The sequence below is a fragment of the Pseudogymnoascus verrucosus genome, assembly GCF_001662655.1.
Source record: "Pseudogymnoascus verrucosus strain UAMH 10579 unplaced genomic scaffold scaffold_1, whole genome shotgun sequence".
NCBI classification, from domain to species: domain Eukaryota; kingdom Fungi; phylum Ascomycota; class Leotiomycetes; order Thelebolales; family Thelebolaceae; genus Pseudogymnoascus; species Pseudogymnoascus verrucosus.
This window is the reverse complement of record NW_017263652.1, coordinates 729,349-750,379: the sequence shown is the minus strand read 5'-3', so window position 1 is coordinate 750,379 and position 21,031 is coordinate 729,349. Positions and strand designations below refer to the sequence as shown.

Below are 21,031 nucleotides of genomic sequence, written 5' to 3'. Positions count from 1 at the left end.
CCCAGACCAGAGAAACGGCGTATTGTTAGTAGTAGCACTTAGATTTAGTTGTGCGGTGCGGTGCGGGTCTTCTCTGTGGGCCAACAACGCCGGCGCTTAAGATTTGAGCACTGGAGTACTCTGGAGACAGGAATCCGCAGGAATCCAATATGTACGGAATCTCTGGCTGACTGTGCTGTACATTGTATGTACTGTACACAAACAGTATAAAACTTTGACATTATTATTCGGTTGGTAGATCATCTTCAAATCTGTAAAACCCCATCCCCCCACCAGTCTAACCTACACCTCTGTTGCGGGACTGTTCCGACGACTGTTCCCCTCCACAAACACAAACTACGGTTCTGTCAGTTTGCTCCAGTGGTCACTTCCAACACTACTCCTATGGCCGCATATACCCAGCGAAGATGAAATGCGCCACCAAGGACTGTGATGACCAACGACGAATCTCAATCGCATATTAACCGGACCTCTTCATATTTCGCATCAACCCCCGGAACGGATCGCCCTCGAGAGCCTCGGCTGGTTAGCAGTTGCGAGACACAGCTTCTCCAGAGACAGCAAACTGCTCATCGCTGAGGTCGCCCCAGCATGCGCAGTATTCCCCTCGCGAGCAGCAAATAATATACTCTGAGCTCCGGAGCAAATGGATGTAGCCGAAGCTTTTCGGCAGGGCCTGGGGTCGGTGAGCAAGGCACGAGAGGCTAGAACCCCTCGCGCGAGAGAGAGCAGCCATGAGAGCGACGGAAACTCGAACTCACCAAGAATCGCGCACACATTAGCCGCATGCTGCCGATGTCGCCAGGTTAGTACATCTTGATACAGCGACAAAAGGATTTCATGTTGCAGTTTACTAATACTCTGATAGAGAAAGACGCGGTGCGACCCAACCCTTCCGAAGTGCCTGCCCTGCGAACGAAAGGGCTCAGTCTGCGAATATTATGATACCACAAAGAACAAGAAGATATCCCGAACCTATGTGATCCGCCTCCAGGATCGAGTCCGCGCCCTACAACTGGAACTGGGACGATATGTTGACGATGATGATGCCCAAATCAAAACGGAGGATTCGATACGGCCCGGGGGTCTCGTTCGATTGGAGGAGGACGATGAGATGCCACGATACCTTGGGCCCTCGAGCGGAATTGCTATGACGAGATTGGTGATGGAGGAAGCTAGGCGCTACACAGATTCCAGGAGCATTCGTGAGCTTGTTCCGGAGGTTAGCACTCGACGAGCTCCCGGCCAGTCTCCGGAGTCCATCCCAGAGAGGACAAAATCATACCCGATGATCAGTGCCATTCCAGCAGATCGATTGCCAAACCGATCAGTAACTGATAAGCTAATAGAAGTCTTCAATCAAAAAGGTCGGTCATTGAATTCCCCGCTTCATTGAACGAGTAATTACTAATCGGTCCTCAGCTCAATATCTTTTCCCTACGTTACACGAGCCTACATTTTATAAGGAATGCGACGAGGTTTATGCTGGCGATACAGACCCGGTTAAAAACTTCATTGTGCGAATAGTTCTAGCCATCAGCATGCAAAAGCTTGATCCGCAATATGCAGGCCTGGCGGATAGCTACTACTTGGCTGCCATGCAAAGCGTTGATGAAGTGGTGCGGCCGAAAGATCTCAGGACATTACAATGTCTCGTATTGATAGCACAATATTCTCTCCTGACGCCTACCAAGACACCGATATACTACATCGTTGGCCTCGCGACAAGATTATGCCAGCAGTTAGGCCTCACAGAAGAGAAGACCATTGTTCAGGGCGTGTCTCTTAGTCAAGTTGATCCGCTGCAGATGGACATGAGGAGGCGCTTATCATGGATTGTACTCTCAATGGAGTTTGGGCTGGCACATAGCCTTGGTCGTCCCAACGGATATGCCACTGGTCAAGACCATGTCGATGTAGGCTTTTTTGCCACGGTCGATGATGAGTACATCACACCGGGTGGGATCACTTCCAACCATGTATCAGAAAAGAAGGTCATGGCGGTTCATTTCTTCAAGATGCGTTTACTACAGGCTGAAATACGTCGAGTACTGTATCAAAGGAAGCGGTCTGAGCCGAAAAACGACTCACATCCTTGGTTTCCTCAGATGGAGGAAAAACTTCAATCTTGGCTAGAAGCAGCCCCTGAGAACCCTAGCTGGAGCAAACCTTGGTATGGCAAATTTCCTTCGGATCGTTTCGAATCTTCGCTGACCCTTCTCATAGGTTTACTGGGAAGGTTAACACCATGATTGTATTCCTTTTCCGCCCTTCTCCCCAGGTTCCAAAGCCATCTGTTCGCGGCGCCATAATGTGTTACGATGCTTCAGCGTATAACATCAAGATGCAACACCGCCAGATGGACAATCCTTCTGTGGATGTTACTTGGATCTTCCTTCAGAGCCTGTTTATGGCCGTGAACACTCTTCTCTGGTCGATATCATACCCAGACGTGAGAAGTCTACACCCAAAAGAAGAACTTGAAGAACTCCTTGAGGTGGCGGTAGGCGTGATGGTCCGCTGTACCGACCGATGGCCTGGTAGCAAACCCGCGTCGGAGCTTTACCAACGGCTTGGGCGAGCGTGCTTCAAGTCCTATGATGGTGGAAAAGTTTCCGACTCCTCCTCCTCGCTCTCCGCAAACTCGCCTGCGTCCGTCAACGAATCCATGTCCTCTCCTTTTTCCGATCACTCAAATCTCACTGCGCCGTCCATGGCGTATTCTCAGCAATCACAAGAGCCAGCTCCAACATTCAGTTACGTGTTTAACCAGTCTCCCGAGAATACTGCGGCAAATGAGTACCACCAGAACGTTCGATTCCAGCAACAGCAGCCTACGTTCCGATCAAATTCCATTTTCATGCAGCCAGCGAGTCGCTCGACTGATCGACGCTTCAGTTACTTCCCTCCCGAGTATGGGCAGGAAGAGCCACAGTCGTACCAGCCTCAACCGGAGCAACCTCAATCGCAGCAGCCTCAATCGCAGCAGCTTCAACAACAGCAATCCCAGCCACAGCAGTCTCAACCACAGCTACCTCAGCAACAGCAGCCGCTACCGCCTCAGTGGGGCCCTACGCCTGTTCAAACTGCCACGTTGCCGATGCAAGCCCCTGGACCTGCAGCGGGCCAACAAAGTTTTAACAGTCTGGATGAGAACAACTACTTCATCCAACCGACGTACAACTTTGGGCCACTAGTATATACCGATCAAGGCTATGATACGCAGACAGACCGTATGGGAAGCTTAAGCTACAGCCAACAGGTGGAACTCATGGAGAGCCTAGAGACTAATGGGCTGGATGGCATTGATGACTACCTAGGATTAGTCCCGCCGACTTATTTTAATCCGTCGAGTGCGCTATGACGATAATCACGTCTAAAAGTAGCTGCACTAAAGGGTTGTGGGTGATTTTGAAGCGTAGTTTGGAAGCTGTGGTTATAGGAACTTCACGGTTTCATTTTTGGCTAACGGAGTTGATTGGTTACAATGAGACATGACATTTTAGCGTAACAGGGCGCGCGGAGTATTGCATTAGACATTATTTGGAAATCACTTGGGGGACTCCAGCGGGAAACATTTGAAGCGAGATCTTGGGGGAGTAGTAGAAGGATTTAAACCTCAGCTATCAATGATTTATATTTTATTTAGCCCCAGAAACAACTATACTCGGCAGATCCTTGATATCAACATGCTCCTGTGTTCCCAAATCCACAACACGCACCGCCTCCAGACCCAGGACCCCGCTCTGGAGCGCCATAAACCGTAGCTCGGTCATGTGACATGCGCTTGGTGCCAGGGGGCCAACACGCACGTCGGTGCTGTAGCATATGATGTCTGCACACTCGATGCCGGCGCCCTTCTGCGCGGCGTATAGAATATTCTCGTCAAGCACAGCATCGGCGATATCGGTGTTGGCACCGCCAGAGGCTCCCTTTTGCTGCGTGTACGAGCTTGAGAGCGGCCGGTTCGTCGGGGCGCGGTGGTGCGAAGAGGATTGGATTCTCCGCTTTGCGATGGGGATGAGTGCCAGTTTGCGCGGGTGGTCAGAGCGGTTCACGACGAACACGGTCCAGCTGAAGAAGTCGCCCTGGTAAATTGGGGTTGTTGGGGCGGTGAAGGTCATGGTGACGCCGAAGTCGGGGACGGAGAGAGAGCGCTGGTGTTTGGTTGTGAATTCGATGGCGGGGAGAGCATCGGGTCGAGATGCGGCGAGGGAGGTGTTCAGGGCCTCGTGGTTGGAGGATATGCTTAGCTGGGCTGGGCGGTGGTCGCGCTGGATTGTTGCGCTTGGGTTTCCGAAGCCGGGGTTCACGGGGGGCGTGAAGTCGACGCTTGTGGCCCAGATCATGGTGATTTTGGGCAGACAGCTGGGAGAGACGCAGACTGTGCCAGTGACGGTGATGTGGAGCGGCTTTATTGGGGTCGAGGATTGCTCCAGGGGAGTGCGTGAGAGGCGGTATACTAAGGTGACATCGTCTTTTGGAAGGCAGTCCATGGGAAGTGCCATGTCAGGGGCTGTGTTCAGATCTTCGACATTTCCGTCTGTAAGCTTGAAACCAACTGACGTCAAGCTGAGAGAGTTGCCAGCCCATGGGGTGGCCTCTATGTCTAAGGAGGCGAATATGCAGGGGTTGCTATGCGTGTTATTTGGTCTTGCGTAGCGTGCTCGTAGTTGGAATGCAGGTAATATCTTAAGAGGGCGCGCTGGTGCTATCCTCAATGGGCTCAGAGAATCTGCCTCGCCTGGTGACACTGGTTTAACCCGCGAGACTCGTAGAGCAGATAGGCGGGGTATGGCATCTCCAAGAGCCGGATCCCCGTTGAAGGATTCGAACAGGTTGATGCCAGAAGGCATTTGACTGGGCAGGTATTCGTTCTGCCGAATCATCGCCTTCAGCTGTTCGGCTGTTTTTAAGTTCGCGGAAATTGAAAAGACCACGGAAGGGCTTTGGAGGCGCAGCCTGCCAGGCCTTGTAAGAGGGACTGGAAACTTCCAGACCACTAATAAACTTGTTTTATCATCCTCCCCGGGACTTTTAATGATAACAGGTGCTTCTTTAAGCTGATCGTTTGATCCTGAATAAATCAGCTCGTGGCCGGACTGGCCTTGTGGATCTGTCAGTGCATTGACAACGTTGGCATCCAACGTGACCACCAGCCGGTCAAGGTATCGATGGACAGCCCTTTCATCCAAATGTGGTGTCTGTAAGACAACATAGACATTCAATATTTCATCTATAATCTAGTGATAAGTAAGATATAAATTATCCATGAGCCAAATGTTTACTCACCAAAGAATACTGTCTGCCTCAGGGCCATGTCCTGAAGAGCCGCTTCTACATCGCCATTTTTTGCAAGTGAAGTCCTCAACCCTTCTTCAAGACTTAATTCTGTAAATTCCGGGACAATCGTCTGAATAATTGAAGTTTCCACAAATTCCAAGCTGCCACGAGACTGTTGTGGCTGCTCATCGTCAGACATCTCGATTCTCAAAGATTATATACCCCTCTCCCCGTAATATATATACAGGAGAGGACAGAAGTCGGTAAGCTGACTCCAAAACAAAACATAAATGATTTCTGCAAGTTTATGCTCCCAGCCTCGCAAAGGTCGCTTGAATTAATTTCAGGTGTCAGTTGTGGCTTTTTGTGAATTCGAAGTGCATTGTTGCATCTCCCCTTAAGTTCCTGGCGCGGTGGCTGTTGCCGTATCACAACCTTGATTGGATAACGCCCCAGAGACGCACGACGCGGCAAATTGACCTTCGAGACCACTAGCGCGCGCGACCTCCAAATACTTTTGATAGTCTTAACATTCTCCATTACGTTGCTCCATCAACATCAACAGGAATAATGAACGGCATCAATGGGCACATAGCCCCTCCGGGCCTTTGGCAAGAGGCGCGCAATGCTGAAGGGCGAGTGTATTACTACAACACCATCACCAAAGCGACCCAGTGGACCAAACCTGAGGAGCTCATGACTGTAGTGGAGGTAAGATAAACAACGGGATTATGACATGGAAATAAGCTAACACAAAACAGCGCGCTCTGGCCGATCAACCATGGAAGGAATACACTGCTGAAGGGGGCCGTAAATACTGGTATAATACCGAAAGCAAACAGAGCTCCTGGGAGATGCCAGCGGTCTTCAAGGATGCGCTTGCGAAAGAAGCTGTTCCTGCGCAAGCCGCAGCACCATCGTAAGTTACAGATTTTATGATCTATCTTATACATGCTGATCTAATCTATGTAGTGCCCCAACCTTTGTTGCTGGTGGAGGTTTCTCGCAATACGATCAGCCACGCGACAGAGAGCCAGTTGGGGAAGCTCGTCAGATCGCTTACGGCAACGATGTCAACGGTAGCAGAGCTCAAGTGTTCGTGCCCGCAAATACCGACCCCGATTATTCAACCTTCGAAGAAGCAGAAGCAGCATTTTTGAAGCTTCTCCGACGCAGCGGAGTGAGGCCGGATTGGACTTGGGAAGCGGCCATGCGCGCAATTATCAGAGACCCGCAATACAGAGCTTTGAAGGACCCAAAGGATCGCAAGGCTGCATTTGAGAAATTTGCGGTTGAGGTGCGCCTGGAAGAAAAGGATCGGGCGAAGGAGAGGCTTGCCAAGCTTCGTACAGATTTTAGCACCATGCTGCGAAGTCACCCTGAGATCAAGCATTATACACGCTGGAAGACTGCTAGACCTATCATTGAGGGCGAAACGATCTTCAGATCTACAGACGATGACAATGAGCGACGCCAATTATTTGAAGATTACATTATTGAGTTGAAGAAGACGAACATGGAGCGCGAGGCTTCGACTCGCAGGGCCGCTATGGACGAGCTTGTTGAGATCATGCACGGTCTTAACCTGGAACCATATACTAGATGGGCAGAGGCACAAGGTATCATCCAATCAAACCAGCGATTCAAAGGTGATGAGAAATTCCAGACACTCACGAAATCTGATATGTTGACCGCTTTCGAGAATCATATCAAGTCTCTGGAGAGAACATTCAACGATGCTCGCCAACAGCAGAAAAATCAGAAATCAAGACGAGAACGCCAGAACCGCGACCGCTTCATTGACCTTCTGAATGACTTGAGGAAAGCTGGAAAGATCAAGGCTGGGGCCAAGTGGAGTCAAGTATACCCCTTAGTTCAATCTGACGAAAGGTACACGAACATGCTCGGTCAACCCGGCTCTACACCACTGGATTTGTTTTGGGACATTGTTGAAGAAGAGGAACGAGCCTTGCGTGGAACTCGGAATGATATTTTGGACGTGTTGGATGTTCGTAACCCCCCTTTCTCTGTCAAGATTACCTTTATTAACACCTTGCAGGACAAACGTTTTGAGATACAGCAGAAGACCACCTTTGAGGAGTTTCTTACCCTTATGCAAACAGACCGGCGTACTGCTAACATCGATCGAGACGCTCTGTCTTTGATATTTGGAAGGGTGAGTGGAATGAAAATCCTGGGGTTCCACGTGCTTTGCTGACAGATTATAGCTCCATGAGAAGGTATCTCGTCGAAACGAAGACGACAAACACATGGCAGAGCGAAAGCAACGCCGTGCTGTAGATGACCTGCGATCTTACATGAAACATCTGGAGCCTCCGATCAAGGTGGATGATACTTATGAGAAGGTTAAGCCGCGTATTGAGCGATCAGGAGAGTACCTTGCCCTTCCCACTGATGATCTACGACGTTCTGCCTTCGATAAGGTTATCCGTCGTTTGAAAGACAAGGAGGATGACGAGAGAGATCGAGCCAAGCGCCGTGACCGAGAGTCTATCGAGCGATCAAGCTATCGAGAGAGGGAAAGAGAGAGAATTGACAGGGATAGAGGTGAGAGATCTCACCGAAATGGTGGTCGCCATGGTAGGCCAAGCCGCAGCCCTGAGCCCGATGCATATGAAGCAGATAGGCGCAAGGCTATCGCCGATCGTGAGAAGAACTACCGCAAAGGTAACGTTGCAGATACTCTACTCTCACCTGCTCGCCGAGGAAACGATCGGTCTGAAAGGGATCGCGACTTTGATAGATCTCACAGAACACGCCGTGATGATCCTCTCGATCGCCATGAGAGGGATCCCCGCGACAAGAGAGAGCGAGATGACGACCGCGAGAGGCTCTATAGGAGAAGAGGTGATCCAAGGGGTAGCATTGATGAGTTGCCCTATGGTGATGAGAAGCCGAGTTCGGTCAGGCGTAGAAGGGCTGACAGTGACCTTGAAAGCGGGGGTAGCAAAAGGGATACTAAGGTTCGTCGATTTTCTGAAAACTGCGCTCAGCGTGATCACAATTTCGGCCGTCTGGCCTCCCCGTATTAGGAGTAGGTACGCTTGACCAACAAGATCTTTAAGAGTAGTGCTCTCGAGGTTTCAAACAATAGTCATTGTTGTGGTTGAAGAAGCTAAGCTCAAAGAGACTCCCGGTTGATGGTGGGGTTGGAGGAATGACCTATTATAACCCTCACGATACCCCATAACAACACTTGTGATATAGTAAGGACATTGCCCTAACATTATATTTCTATAGAGGACAAGGAGAGAACGAACCCCGCCACGAGAGTCTCCCGCACAGGATCGTACCGTGAAGGCTAAGACGCCAACCACAACATTGCCACCAAAGGAGGATGCAGCTGTACACTCGGGAAGCGAGGAAGGCGAAATTGAAGAAGAGTAGGGAACTAACATGCCATCGGAAGGCGTTGTACAAGACCTGTACGTAACAAGTTAACATTTTTTGCCTAACACGATAACCTCGGCCACATGACAGTTCGATTCAAGCCAATGTTTAACAGCACCAAAAGAGACATCCGAATCACGATCATAAAGCCCAGGGACAACTAGTGGGGCATCTGGTGTGTATATCGTATCTCTTTGCTTTTATTCGATGAACTAGTTTTAAAGCCGTAGATGAATCCATTTCGGGCTCAGGTCGTTTCAATACTTAATATGAATGACTATGCCAACAGTGGAAGATTTTTGTTCTCCATGCTAGCTTTAAATCACCACCCAGACGGCACTCATCCGCTTAATCCATTGCCCCTCAATCTATACCATGTTCAGAAAAGAGAACGGCTATCAGTGTAGGACCAGGCAACAGGGGATAGAGCGCCGCCGCCATCGTTAATCATCCGGATCGTCGTCTTCGTTAACATCTTCCTCCTCAGCCAATCCAGGAGAGCCCCCTCTATGCAATACCGCTCCTGATGCCAACCCAGTAACGCCTAATGATGCATCTAAAGCCGGTGTGTTTTTATATAGAGTGCCCTTTTCAACTCTTATCTTCATCCAGGAAGAACTAGGCCTTGTTAGTAAATTTCTAGGGCATATGGATGGAAAATACTCACGTAGTTTCCACTTAACTTCTGTTCCTGGTCCAGCTGAGAGTTCAGCTTGTTGATACGTGGCCTGAAGTTGGTCGGGTCACGGCGGAAGGTAACATCAAGGTTCTTGAGGAACTTGTTGCAACCAGTAAGCAGGGACTCGGGTGTGTGAGCGCGAGCCTCAATTCCGGGCTCACCGTCGAAGACGATGACACGATCGGCGAGATAAGTTGCCATGATGAAATCGTGCTCTACGACGAAGGCTGTCTTCTTCGAGTGCATGATGAATCGCTTGATGACGCGAGCAGCAATAATACGCTGCTCGGAATCGAGGTAGGCAGACGGCTCATCGATTAGGTAAATATCAGCCGGCATACCAAGGGCGAGGACGATAGCCACACGTTGCAATTCTCCTCCGGACAGGTTCTTCACTTCCTGATCAATGAAATCGTCGAGCTTCAATGGCCTGACAACATCGGTCTGGAACTGGGGAGAAAGGAACGCAGTCTTGATCTTCTTGAAGAACAACTGGCGAACACTGCCGTCAAACTTAGGTGTGATCTTCTGGGGCTTCATGCTGATCTTCATGTCGGGGACCTTTCTGTTTCCATCGGGCTTTGTAGCGCCAGCCAGCATCTTACAGAATGTCGTCTTTCCCGTTCCGTTCTCTCCCATCATCACAATAATTTCCGAGTCCGTAAAGTCACCCTCGTCAATCGTAAGATGGAAGTTTCCTAGAGTCTTCTCCATGGACGGGTATTGGAAGGCGCGCGAACGATCAACGATGAATTCGTCTCCGGCTTCTGCGATGCGGAAAGTCAAGGACTCATCTCGGAATCGCAAGTTCTCGGTTGGGATATGTCCATCCAAGAAAATATTGATGCCCTCACGGACCGATGCAGGCATAGTAACAACACCGTATACTGCTGGGCGACCGTAGAGCACACAGATGAAGTCGGAAAGATAATCCAGGACGGACAAATCGTGCTCGACACAAATCACGTAGTTAGATGATTTGAGAAGGGAGCGAATGATCTTGGCTGCACTCAGACGCTGCTTCACATCCAGGTAGGACGACGGCTCGTCAAACATGTAGACATCGGCTTGCTGGACACAGACTGTTCCGATGGCGAAACGTTGAAGCTCTCCTCCGGAAAGAAGGTTGATATCACGATCCATAACATGGTTCAACTCTGTGTGTAATTAGTACAACAGTCAATATAAATGAGTATATCTGCTCACCCAAAACATCACAGACTTCCTTGAGGTTATCCATCTGAGACCTGCCCTCGATCAAGGCCTGGACAGACTTGTCTGGCGCACGCACAGCTTTGGGGATTTGGTCGACATATTGGGGCTTTACGACAGCCTTGAGGTCGTCTTCGAGGAGTTTCGTGAAATAGTCTGTAGCCTTTGTCAGAACATTTGCTTTCTCCACTCTCGCAGGGTTCACCGACTTTGTAGTTCCGAGCCACGGAAGTATTTGATGACGTCTTCCCAGTCTGGGGGGTTGTCAAATCTTCCGAGATTGGGCTTGAGCTTCCCACTCAGGATCTTCAGGGCCGTACTCTTTCCGATACCGTTGGTTCCGACAAGACCAAGCACCTGCCCGGGTCTTGGCATGGGCAGGCGATGCAGCTTGAAGCTATTCGCGGAATAACGATGGGTAACCTGGGACTCGAGGTTGGTCGGCAGGTTGATAATGTTGATCGCGCCGAATGGGCACTTCTTGGGGCAAATACCACATCCTATGCATAGTGTCTCGGATATGAAAGCGATTTTCGATGAGGAGTCGACTTCGATACAGAGACGACCACTGCGAACAACTGGGCACGATTTCTTGCACTCTTGCCTACATTTCTATTTCCATCGTTAGCATCATACCATTATCGTTCGAACAAATGTATATACCTTCGGTTTGCACTATATGCGACGGGCTTAATTAGCATTTATGATCCCTTAAACTTCAACGCGGGGTAGTAGTGGGGTAGCCATGGTGGCAATATGTTTCGCACCTTGTCGCCATTGACGATCGCGATTCTATTCAAATCAAACAATCAGTATATATTACAGCAAGACAGCCCAATAATATCCAGTGAGCTGCCTGGGTTAATGCTTCTAAAGCCATGAACGGTGGCGTGGCATACCTGGTAAGTTTATCAGCCATCTTGGGTTCTCCGGCTTAAGAGCCACTCAAACGAGCCGGGTATTTGATGGTTTTGGGCCCCTATTTATTTCAAAGATAACGTCGAATATTGTGGCAAAGCGACAAAAAATATTTATATTTCGAGTTTGGAGAATGTCGGGTTTGTGACTTTGGCGTCGAGATTTGTTTGGTGGTAGCGTGGGTCCCCGCGATGACAAAATCCTTTTGATCTGTGCTCATTCGTGTGAAACGGCCCGCGCTAATTCCGGTGTAAGCGAGTCTTCATGTTGAATGTAACCACTGAGTAGTCCAGTCCAGCTTCACGGTCTTCAGTGTGAATGAAGTCAACGTCTCCTTCATGTACGACAACAACCAATTCCACCAGTCATTGACGGATAATACCTCTTGATTAAGCTGCCTGGAAGGCCTTTTCATTATGGCTTGTAAGTATTCTTTTTCCAACGTTCTTTTGCTGCCTTATTGTGTTCCAGTTGCTCCCAGGCTATCACCGTGCCTACCGCCCGCTCACAGTTACGCCGTCTTCTATACAGCTACATTGTTCAGGTTCTTGGACATGTAGAAGTGTCGAAGTTGATGCATACATACTCTCTGAGGTTCCTATCAGATTTTGTACTCACTTGAGCGGGCGCTTTGGGAGCGCGTGTGTCCACTACCCCGAGTGCAACTCATCAGCCTCATTCTGATATATCATCGAATGCAATGCGCCGGCGAGGATATTAAGCCATTTAGATGTGTTTTAGACGCTGTGCATATCGATTTACCGTCGCAGATGGCAGACGCACTACACCGTGTGAACCCGATGCCGATTGCTTCATTTGGAAGTTTATACACGCTGACATTACCGTCTTATAGCAGGCAGCTCGTCGCCGTCAGGAAATATGGACACGACTACTTCCATCCCAATGTCCAATGGATACCACTCTCCTGTTGGGGATATCTCGGTCGCCGACGATGCCGCTTCAGACCACTCGGGAAGCGACTTATCCGAAGTACGTGAAGCCCCAGCGGCAGAAGCCTCGCCGTCGCCGTCGAGCACACCACATCACCAATCCGATTTCGCCGCTGAGGACACCGAACCTTCCGATGAATCAGAAGATGACAACGACAAGGGGTCTGATAATGACGAGTTCGATGCAGAAGAGGGCATGCGGGCAGTGGCCCATCACCACCCGCGCATCGACCGTTCGTCATCCCACGATTCACGACGTCCAACAAAGAGAAAATTGGGGATAGAGGACGATGAGCATATAAAAGCCAATCCAGAGCTATATGGATTGCGCAGAAGTGTACGTATCAACGCCGAACCGTCTGTGGGACTAGTTTTTAACGCGACATAACCAGGGCCGGCCTGTCCAACATCGCACCATAGTAAGACATATCCAACCTGCAATACCCGGGCGAGTATCCTAAATGTTTCCAGATTGATAGCGATGACGATGAAGATGAAGATCAGTATGCTACTGCTTCAGACGTTGCCCCACGAAAGAGGCGGAAAGCAGAAAAATCTCGACCAAGTAAGTTCAGTCCATCTACTCCTGCTGCCGCCGTTGCTGATACTCGTCGTTATAGCTTCCAAACGAGAGACTCCAGTATTTCGATCAGCATCCAATGACTCCGAATCCGACACATACGGTGGCTCTCGTGCCCGGAATCTAATAAAGAAGAACCGGCGCCGACAGATGGATGCACTACCAGTGCCTGCTGCCAGATGGAGCAACCGTCGCGCGGCACAGGTCTCCGCTGGGGCATACCAAGAAAGCGAAGCTGATGAGGAAGATTCAGAGATGATGACGCCCATCCAAGCGCTTGAGGGATACGAGGATAATTCTCCGTATATCGAAGTTGTTCTCAAACACAGGCCGAAGGACGGTGTCGACATCAGTCTGTCGGGCTCAACACGTGATGACTTCGAGTATTACGTTAAATGGCAAGGGAAGTCATACTACCATGCCACATGGGAGGATGCAGTTTATTTAGGCACTGTCCGAGGTCACCGACGGCTGGAGAACTACTATCGAAAGGTTGTCCTGCAAGACGTCTATTTCGCAACCGACCCTGATGTTCAGCCGGAAGAAAAAGAGAAGTGGATGCTAGACAGAGAACGAGATGCCGATGCCCTCCTTGACTATACTAAAGTTGAGAGAGTCATCGGTGTTAGAGATGGCGATGATGGAGCGGAATATTACGTCAAATGGAAAAGCCTCTACTACGAATCGTGTACATGGGAATCGGAAACTCTCATTGGCGAAATTGCTCAAGACAAAATCGACGGGTATTTAAACCGTACTTCCCAAATACTAACTTCAGATAAGTCTGAATCCAATCCGAATACGCGACGTTCACATGTCCCAATCCGTGAACAACCATCATATATCAAGGGTGGCCAGCTTCGAGACTTCCAGATCACAGGACTCAATTTTCTTGCATACAATTGGAGCAAGAACAAAAATGTCATTCTCGCCGACGAGATGGGTCTCGGGAAAACTGTGCAGACAGTTTCGTTCATGAGTTGGTTGCGCCATGACCGAAATCAGAATGGCCCATTCTTGGTCATCGTCCCTTTGTCAACAATGCCAGCATGGGGTGATACCTTCGATTTTTGGGCACCAGACACCAACTATGTTGTCTACAATGGCAAAGAATCATCCCGTAGTATCATAAGAGACTGCGAGCTTTTGTCGGGCGGGGATGTTCGCAAGCCAAAGTTTAATGTCTTGCTCACATCCTACGAATACATCTTGGCTGATGCCAACTTTTTAGGCCAGATCAAGTGGCAGTTCATGGCGGTTGACGAAGCGCACCGCCTGAAGAATAGAGAATCTCAGCTCTACCAGAGACTTTTGGATTTCAAAACTCCCAGCCGGCTGCTCATTACTGGTACTCCAGTGCAAAATACACTCGGTGAACTTTCTGCGCTCATGGATTTCTTGATGCCTGGCGAGGTTGATATTGAGGATGATATGGATCTGACCTCGGAAGCTGCGGGAGAAAAGATTGCAGCATTGACGACTAAGATTCAGCCATACATTTTGCGCCGGACAAAGCAGAAGGTTGAGAATGATCTTCCTCCAAAGACTGAGAAGATCATCCGAGTTGAACTATCCGATGTGCAATTGGAGTACTATAAAAATATTTTAACTCGGAACTACGCCGCACTCAACGAAGGTTCAAAGGGCCAAAAGCAATCTCTTCTCAACATCATGATGGAATTGAAGAAGGCCAGTAATCATCCATACATGTTCCCCAACGCCGAGGATAAAATTTTGAAGGGAGCGGACAGGCGCGAGGACATGCTGAAAGGACTCATTGCTAGCAGTGGCAAGATGATGCTTTTGGATCGATTGTTGACGAAGCTCAAAAAGGACAATCACCGTGTTCTAATTTTCAGTCAAATGGTAAAAATGCTCGACATCCTCGGAGACTACTTACAATTACGCGGGCACGCTTTTCAAAGACTTGATGGTACCATGGCTTCTGGCCCAAGAAGGCTAGCCATTGATCATTTCAATGCAGACGACAGCCAGGACTTTTGCTTCTTGCTTTCGACGCGTGCCGGCGGTCTTGGCATTAATCTTATGACTGCAGATACTGTTATCATTTTCGACTCTGACTGGAATCCGCAGGCGGATCTTCAAGCTATGGCTCGTGCCCATCGGATTGGACAAAAGCGGCCAGTTAGTGTCTATCGACTACTTTCTAAAGAAACTGTTGAGGAAGAGATTCTTGAGCGCGCCCGTAATAAGCTCATGCTAGAATTCATCACTATTCAGCGCGGCGTAACAGACAAGGAAATGAACCAACTCCGCGAGAAGGCACAGAAAGCTGGGAAAATTGAAGAGCCAAAATCCTCAGACGATATATCGCGCATTCTTAAGAAACGAGGCCAGAAGATGTTTGAACAGTCCGGCAACCAGAAGAAATTGGAGGAATTGGATATCGACTCTATTCTTGAAAATGCCGAAGAGCACCGGACGGAAGTTCCCGAGGGCATGGTCGCCGATGGAGGAGAGGACTTTTTGAGAAGCTTCGAATACACCGACGTGAAGCTCGACCTTGAGTGGGATGACATTATCCCGAAGGATCAGCTCGAGGGGATTAAAGCTGAGGAGGAAAAGAAGGCCCATGAAGAGTACTTGGCTAGGGTCGTCGAGGAAAACGCACCCCGAAAGGCTGCATTAAAGGTCACTGCCGAACAGGAGCGTGAACAACGTTTGGCGAAGAAGCGCGAACGAGACCTGGCTAAACAAGAGGAACTTGAGCTCAAGGAGGCCGACAAGGTGGACCCAAAGAGAGAACTTAATGAGAAAGAAGCTAGATGGCTCTTCAAAGCTTTCCTACGCTACGGTTCCATTGATGACAGACCGGACGAATTGATCAAGGATGCTCGCCTTGTCGGCCGTGACCGCGACATGCTGAAGGCCACGCTTCAATCTATCATTGACGAGAGTGACAAACGATTGAAGGCAGCTAGTGCTGAAATGGAGGCTAAAGAACGAGAGTCTAACAAGGCTCTTACGAAGAAAGATAAGAAAGCTGTCTTATTTGATTTCCTCGGGGTGAAGCGTTTAAATGCAGAGACTGTGATTGAACGGCCGGGCGAGATGAGAATGCTGAAAGAGGTCATTGAAGCATTTTCTGACTTTGGAAAGTTCAGGGTTCCCGAGGCGTCAAAGGCCGCGCACTATTCCTGCGAGTGGGGTGCGAAAGAAGACGGCATGTTGCTTGTTGGCATTCACCGCCATGGTTATGGAGCCTGGCCAGATATCCGGGATGACTCTGAACTAGGGCTACAAGAAAAGCTATTCCTCGAAGAGCATCGCGTAGACAAAAAAGAGCTGCGTATACAAGGTGAAGATACAACGGCCAAGTCACCTGGGGCCGTGCATCTTGTTCGACGAGCTGATTACCTCTTATCTGTCTTGAAAGCAAGATACTCGGATGACCAAGCTGCCCGACGAGCCGTTGAAAACCACCATCGGAATAACAAGAAGAATGGTATTCGCCGAGCCGAACATAGCGCGTCAGTATCTGCGTCACCGGCGCCACAGATCCGCAAGGCCCATCGTCAATCTGAAGGACGTGACCGCATGAGTGATCATCGTCACGAGAGGGGCCGCTCGAGCCACGAGGATCACAGGCACAAGCCCGATCTCAAGCGCAAACATAGTGCTGCAGATGATGACCGTGTTGATCGCCACAAGCACCGCAAGTCTGAGAACGGCTCGAGCAGCAGCAACCACGAGCAGGATCAAATGTTGCGAGTCATTTTCCGACCAATGAAGGATGCTTTCCGACGGGTCGGGGGTGCTACTAAAGAGAAGATCAAGTCTCAGAAGGAGCGTGCGAATCTCTTGAAGAACGAATTAGTCACCATTGGAAACTTCATTGATAGCCTAGAGGCAGACGAGGACGTGTCTGCCCTGAGGCCAAGTTTTTGGTAAGTGGGATCTACTCACCGGGTATATTAAATCAAGTACTAACGTTCTACAGGACCTATGTTGCTTCTCAGTGGCCACTAGACCCTAAGCCTCAGGGCCGCGCACTCGAAGATATGCACCGCAAAATCTTGGCCGCAGCCAAGGCCAGGGCAGCTAGCAGCGACACATCTGGTAGCAAACCGAACCCTAGCAGCACCAAGGTCGAACCTGTCTCGTCCAAGCCGGTCATTACCTAACGATGCTACTCTTCATATTTACGTGCTCTATTCCTAGAGACTGACAGATCGGTCATTCACATATCCTGCGTTTATATAACCATGGCGGCGGAGTTTTCTGGGCCCGTATATCTCTTTCAACACCACTCTTTCCTGGGCGCGCATGTTCGCGGAATGCTTAACTTTATCAAGCTAGGAATCATGGATTGGTTTGGGATGGGGTTGGGTTTGCATTTGGGTCGTTTTTACATCATTTGAAAATTATTTGGCATTCTGGCGTTTTATTTTTCTAGAAAAGATGATTTCTGGTTTGGTCAAGCTCTGTAATACCGCCAGAGGGGCTGGATGGTGGTGGTGGTGGTGGTGGTGGTAGGTGTGCTCGAGAGGTATGGTGATGGCAGGGGGGCCATTTGGCATGATAGATATACCAACAGGAGCATGTTTGGTGCGTTGGGTTAAGAAGCAGGATGTATAAGATGAGCTTCTACGCATTATGGGCTGAACCGTGCAACGGCAACCTCACTGTGGCGCACGTCAGCTTGTTCCCGGCTTTTGGTAGCGTAGCGGTACTGTGGTTAAGTTGAAACTGCGCTGGCAATATAAACAATCTATTTAGAACTGGTTTGACTATGCTCGTGGCCCTCTTGTTGTGATATACAAATACTAACTATATTCACCTTCCCCTGACAATATTCTCCATGGGCCATACCAGCAGACTCTTCCACTCATCTTCCACAACCTGGTCCAACTCTTGGATCAGCTTACTCCCCCACCCCATCGCCCACCACGTATCTCTGACCCCATAAAGGATAACAGCATAGTGCGCCAGAATCACCAAAGCCATCTGCCGTCGGGAGCGCAGAAACGCAATATACTCCTGACTAACAGTGATAGGCCAACTAAACGCCATCCCGTTATTCCGATCCTTTGACGATATCAGCTTAAAGCAATCCCTCAACCCCTTAATGGCAAGGGCGTAAGTATGCCTATCCGAATCCAACGTCGACGTTAGCTGATTCCGGTCTTCAAGCAGCTTCATGGCGTTTGTGACATCGTCTGATAATACAATTGAGTCGTCCACCTGTCTGCCTATGAACATGGGCGCAATCTCGCTTTCTTTAACCAAGTTCCACATTTCACCTATGACCACCGGCATGCCTCGTAGGAGCGTAAAGATGCCAAAGAGTTCCTCAATGGGTCGACTCGGCTCCTCATGCGGTCTTAATATGGCGAGACTGAAAGCAAACATAGCGGTCATGGCTGCGCAAGAGAATAATGATGCGATGTTTTCTTTCGTGATATTCCCCTGCAGTTCTAAGCTGAATCCCCGGATGGAGATGTCGTGGTGGCGGATGGCTCTATCAATGTATGAAGATTGGTTGTCTAGATGGGAGTGAGCCATGTGTAATGCTGCGACACTGAAAAGGCCGTGAATTAGATATTTTTGCTTCAACGCCAACCTTGGGACCTGGATTTGCCACATTTGACGAAGATCGTTTCGTGTGGCCAATGTTGCGTAGGTGACTGTTGAAAAATGATGCATGAGCTCTAATTCATCCCATAACACATTCTCTGAAGCAATTGTCGTGTTATCTTGGGGGCCCGTTACCAACAGCGGTGGGGTTGTTGGATGGCCCTGACTATATGATGTAGAGTGGGTGTTCAAAAATCTTGCATTAACTAGATTTTTGAATTCACAATTCTTTCCAGTCTTCATACATTTGCCGCATATTGGTTGTACAACGTCACACTGTATTTAATTAGTTCGGGAATAGGGTGGTTAAATATAGCTTCCATACCTTGACATGAGCCGCTTTGCACTGTGAACACCCATGACGGGACTTAGAATGTTTGCGCCGCGATGACATATTCTCAGCCTCCTATCATATTAACCAGCTCTTCTGCCAGTTAAAGCTAGATCTACGTGTACAATGATAGCGTAGTATTCGTAGTCATGCCTATCACAGTGATGAATGTGTGGAAGAATTTATTAATTTTGAGATCGGAGGTTAGTAGTATCAAATGCTGCACTGCCTTGATGGTTGCGCGTATACGCTAAATCCGAGAAAGCTTATATGGGGAAAATTGGTCAGATTAGGTATAGTGTACGAGGTATACGATATTCTTTCCAATCTTTAGGCTCACGGCCGTATTGGCATCACGTACTCTATACCTATTCGAGCGAAGGCGCACGTATTTTTATACGTGCACGTATTCTCAAACGCACAGTATTTCGCTCGAATAGGTATAAAGTACGTGAGGCTGTCTTTTGTATGGATACGCCGGCTGGTATTTTTATACAAATATATAGATATAAAGGCAGCTACGACACCTTTAAAAATGGCAGATTCAAAGCACAGCCATCGAGTTAATGCCCTGCCGATTCTTTCTCATTGCCACCCATTGTTAACTGTTGTTCCGAGCCTACGTTTGTAGCTCTAGCAAGTGAACTTCAAGGATTACAACTGTGACCCGTTTCAACCACACCAATGGCATCGACATCGGGGTTTAAATTCTACCACTATGACCCCTCAATGGTGGCAGCCGTTATATTCATAGCGGTATTTTTTGCAACGACATTGCTTCACTGCTACCAGCTTTTACGGACCAGAGCATGGTTTATGATTCCTCTGATAGTAGGAGGATTCTGTGCGTCACCCTATAAGCTTCCTGCGCCGCCAATGAGATCTTGCTAACAAACTTATCAGTTGAATGGATCGGCTATATTGGCCGTGCCATGTCGAGTCAACAGTCCCCAGACTGGACATTAGGCCCATACATCATGCAAACCCTCCTCCTCCTCGTCGCACCCGCCCTCTTCGCCGCAAGCATCTACATGGAGCTGAGCCGAATCATCCTCCTCGTCGACGGCGAGTCACACGCCCTAATAAAGAAGAAGTGGCTCACAAAGATCTTCGTCTGCGGTGATGTCGCTTCATTCCTCATCCAAGGAGGTGGTACGTTTCTCTCCCAATTAATCCAGACTCTCTCAACAATATGAACAATTTCTCACACTCCATTCCAGGCGGCGGCATCCAAGCTTCTGGCACCCCATCTTCTCTTACAATTGGCTCCAACCTCGTCGTCGGCGGCCTCTTCGTTCAACTCTTCTTCTTCGGCTGCTTCATCGCCGTAGCCGTCCACTTCGACGTTGCCATGCATAAAGTTCCCACAACCCGTGCTCAGAGCAGCGATGTGCCCTGGCGCAAACACCTTATCGCTTTATATATAGCAAGCGTGCTTATTATGATCCGGTCGATTTTCCGCGTCGTGGAGTACCTGCAAGGCTTCTCGGGGTATCTGCTGTCGCATGAGGTCTATCTGTATATATTCGATGCGCTATTGATGTTTTGCGCTATAGTCATTTTCAATGTCGTGCATCCCAGCGAGGTGGTGGCGTTGGTGGAGGGAGGGAAGGCCGCGAAGAGGGGGTGGAAGATGGAGAGGATCGTGGGGTATCAGCAGCACCATCGTATTGCGTCTAGCAATTCGGGAAGAGCGTTTGTTTGATCTTTTGGGGTCTCTGGCAAAGGCGTAGTTGTTTATACTCATCTGGCGCTATTAGAGGTGGCATATGTAGAGCGGGAGCAAGGAAGGTTGTTGTGTGTTCGATAGTTTTCGTGCTTAGATTATAGATTTATAGACAATTATTTTGGTTTTATCGGAGGACCTGACCCAAAAGCTACGCATTAGTTGTCAGCGATGTTCCCTAATGTAGAAATTAAAGCAACATTATCCACCTTGGTATTTATTTGGGTTTGGGACGAGACAGCAGCTGGGCTACACGTGTATGTCCGTTCGCCACAGCCCAATATTCGGCCGTTCTTCCAAACTTATTCACCACCGCAGGATTCGCCCCTCTCTCCAGCAGCAG

At 49.1% G+C, this 21,031-nt stretch overlaps 7 protein-coding genes across 7 annotated transcripts; 4 read left to right on the top strand and 3 right to left on the bottom strand.

Annotated features, from left to right (window-relative positions):
- Positions 1-119: 119 nt before the first annotated feature.
- Positions 120-3,731, top strand: VE01_00250 (uncharacterized protein). Its single transcript, XM_018269782.2, has 4 exons — positions 120-805; positions 869-1,367; positions 1,423-2,173; positions 2,227-3,731. The coding sequence occupies exons 1-4, from the start codon at positions 647-649 to the stop codon at positions 3,362-3,364; spliced, it is 2,547 nt and encodes an 848-aa protein (XP_018135085.1). The 5' UTR covers positions 120-646; the 3' UTR covers positions 3,365-3,731.
- Positions 3,618-5,895, bottom strand: VE01_00249 (uncharacterized protein). Its single transcript, XM_018269781.2, has 2 exons — positions 5,293-5,895; positions 3,618-5,236 (listed from the first exon to the last, which is right to left on the bottom strand). Exons 1-2 carry the CDS (start codon positions 5,480-5,482, stop codon positions 3,642-3,644), a joined length of 1,785 nt encoding a protein of 594 aa, XP_018135388.1. The 5' UTR covers positions 5,483-5,895; the 3' UTR covers positions 3,618-3,641.
- On the top strand, positions 5,815-9,021 carry VE01_00248 (uncharacterized protein). The gene is made up of 6 exons (XM_018269780.2): positions 5,815-5,994; positions 6,045-6,202; positions 6,256-7,291; positions 7,343-7,459; positions 7,512-8,267; positions 8,545-9,021. Exons 1-6 carry the CDS (start codon positions 5,854-5,856, stop codon positions 8,689-8,691), a joined length of 2,355 nt encoding a protein of 784 aa, XP_018135389.2. The 5' UTR covers positions 5,815-5,853; the 3' UTR covers positions 8,692-9,021.
- On the bottom strand, positions 8,795-11,671 carry RLI1 (Fe-S cluster-binding ribosome biosynthesis protein). Its single transcript, XM_018269779.2, has 7 exons — positions 11,485-11,671; positions 11,353-11,377; positions 11,249-11,260; positions 10,795-11,197; positions 10,580-10,741; positions 9,362-10,530; positions 8,795-9,312 (listed from the first exon to the last, which is right to left on the bottom strand). The coding sequence occupies exons 1-7, from the start codon at positions 11,502-11,504 to the stop codon at positions 9,286-9,288; spliced, it is 1,818 nt and encodes a 605-aa protein (XP_018135393.1). The 5' UTR covers positions 11,505-11,671; the 3' UTR covers positions 8,795-9,285.
- A 139-nt stretch (positions 11,672-11,810) lies between these two features.
- VE01_00246 (uncharacterized protein) lies at positions 11,811-17,782 on the top strand. Its single transcript, XM_018269778.2, has 6 exons — positions 11,811-11,926; positions 12,357-12,790; positions 12,846-12,872; positions 12,925-13,018; positions 13,074-16,941; positions 16,995-17,782. The coding sequence occupies exons 1-6, from the start codon at positions 11,920-11,922 to the stop codon at positions 17,176-17,178; spliced, it is 4,614 nt and encodes a 1,537-aa protein (XP_018135394.2). The 5' UTR covers positions 11,811-11,919; the 3' UTR covers positions 17,179-17,782.
- Positions 17,748-19,182, bottom strand: VE01_00245 (uncharacterized protein). Its single transcript, XM_059463254.1, has 2 exons — positions 18,957-19,182; positions 17,748-18,907 (listed from the first exon to the last, which is right to left on the bottom strand). Exons 1-2 carry the CDS (start codon positions 19,023-19,025, stop codon positions 17,831-17,833), a joined length of 1,146 nt encoding a protein of 381 aa, XP_059320142.1. The 5' UTR covers positions 19,026-19,182; the 3' UTR covers positions 17,748-17,830.
- Positions 19,183-19,349: 167 nt separating this feature from the next.
- On the top strand, positions 19,350-20,834 carry VE01_00244 (uncharacterized protein). The gene is made up of 3 exons (XM_018269776.2): positions 19,350-19,806; positions 19,866-20,114; positions 20,183-20,834. Exons 1-3 carry the CDS (start codon positions 19,647-19,649, stop codon positions 20,665-20,667), a joined length of 894 nt encoding a protein of 297 aa, XP_018135396.1. The 5' UTR covers positions 19,350-19,646; the 3' UTR covers positions 20,668-20,834.
- The last annotated feature ends 197 nt before the right edge of the window (positions 20,835-21,031 follow it).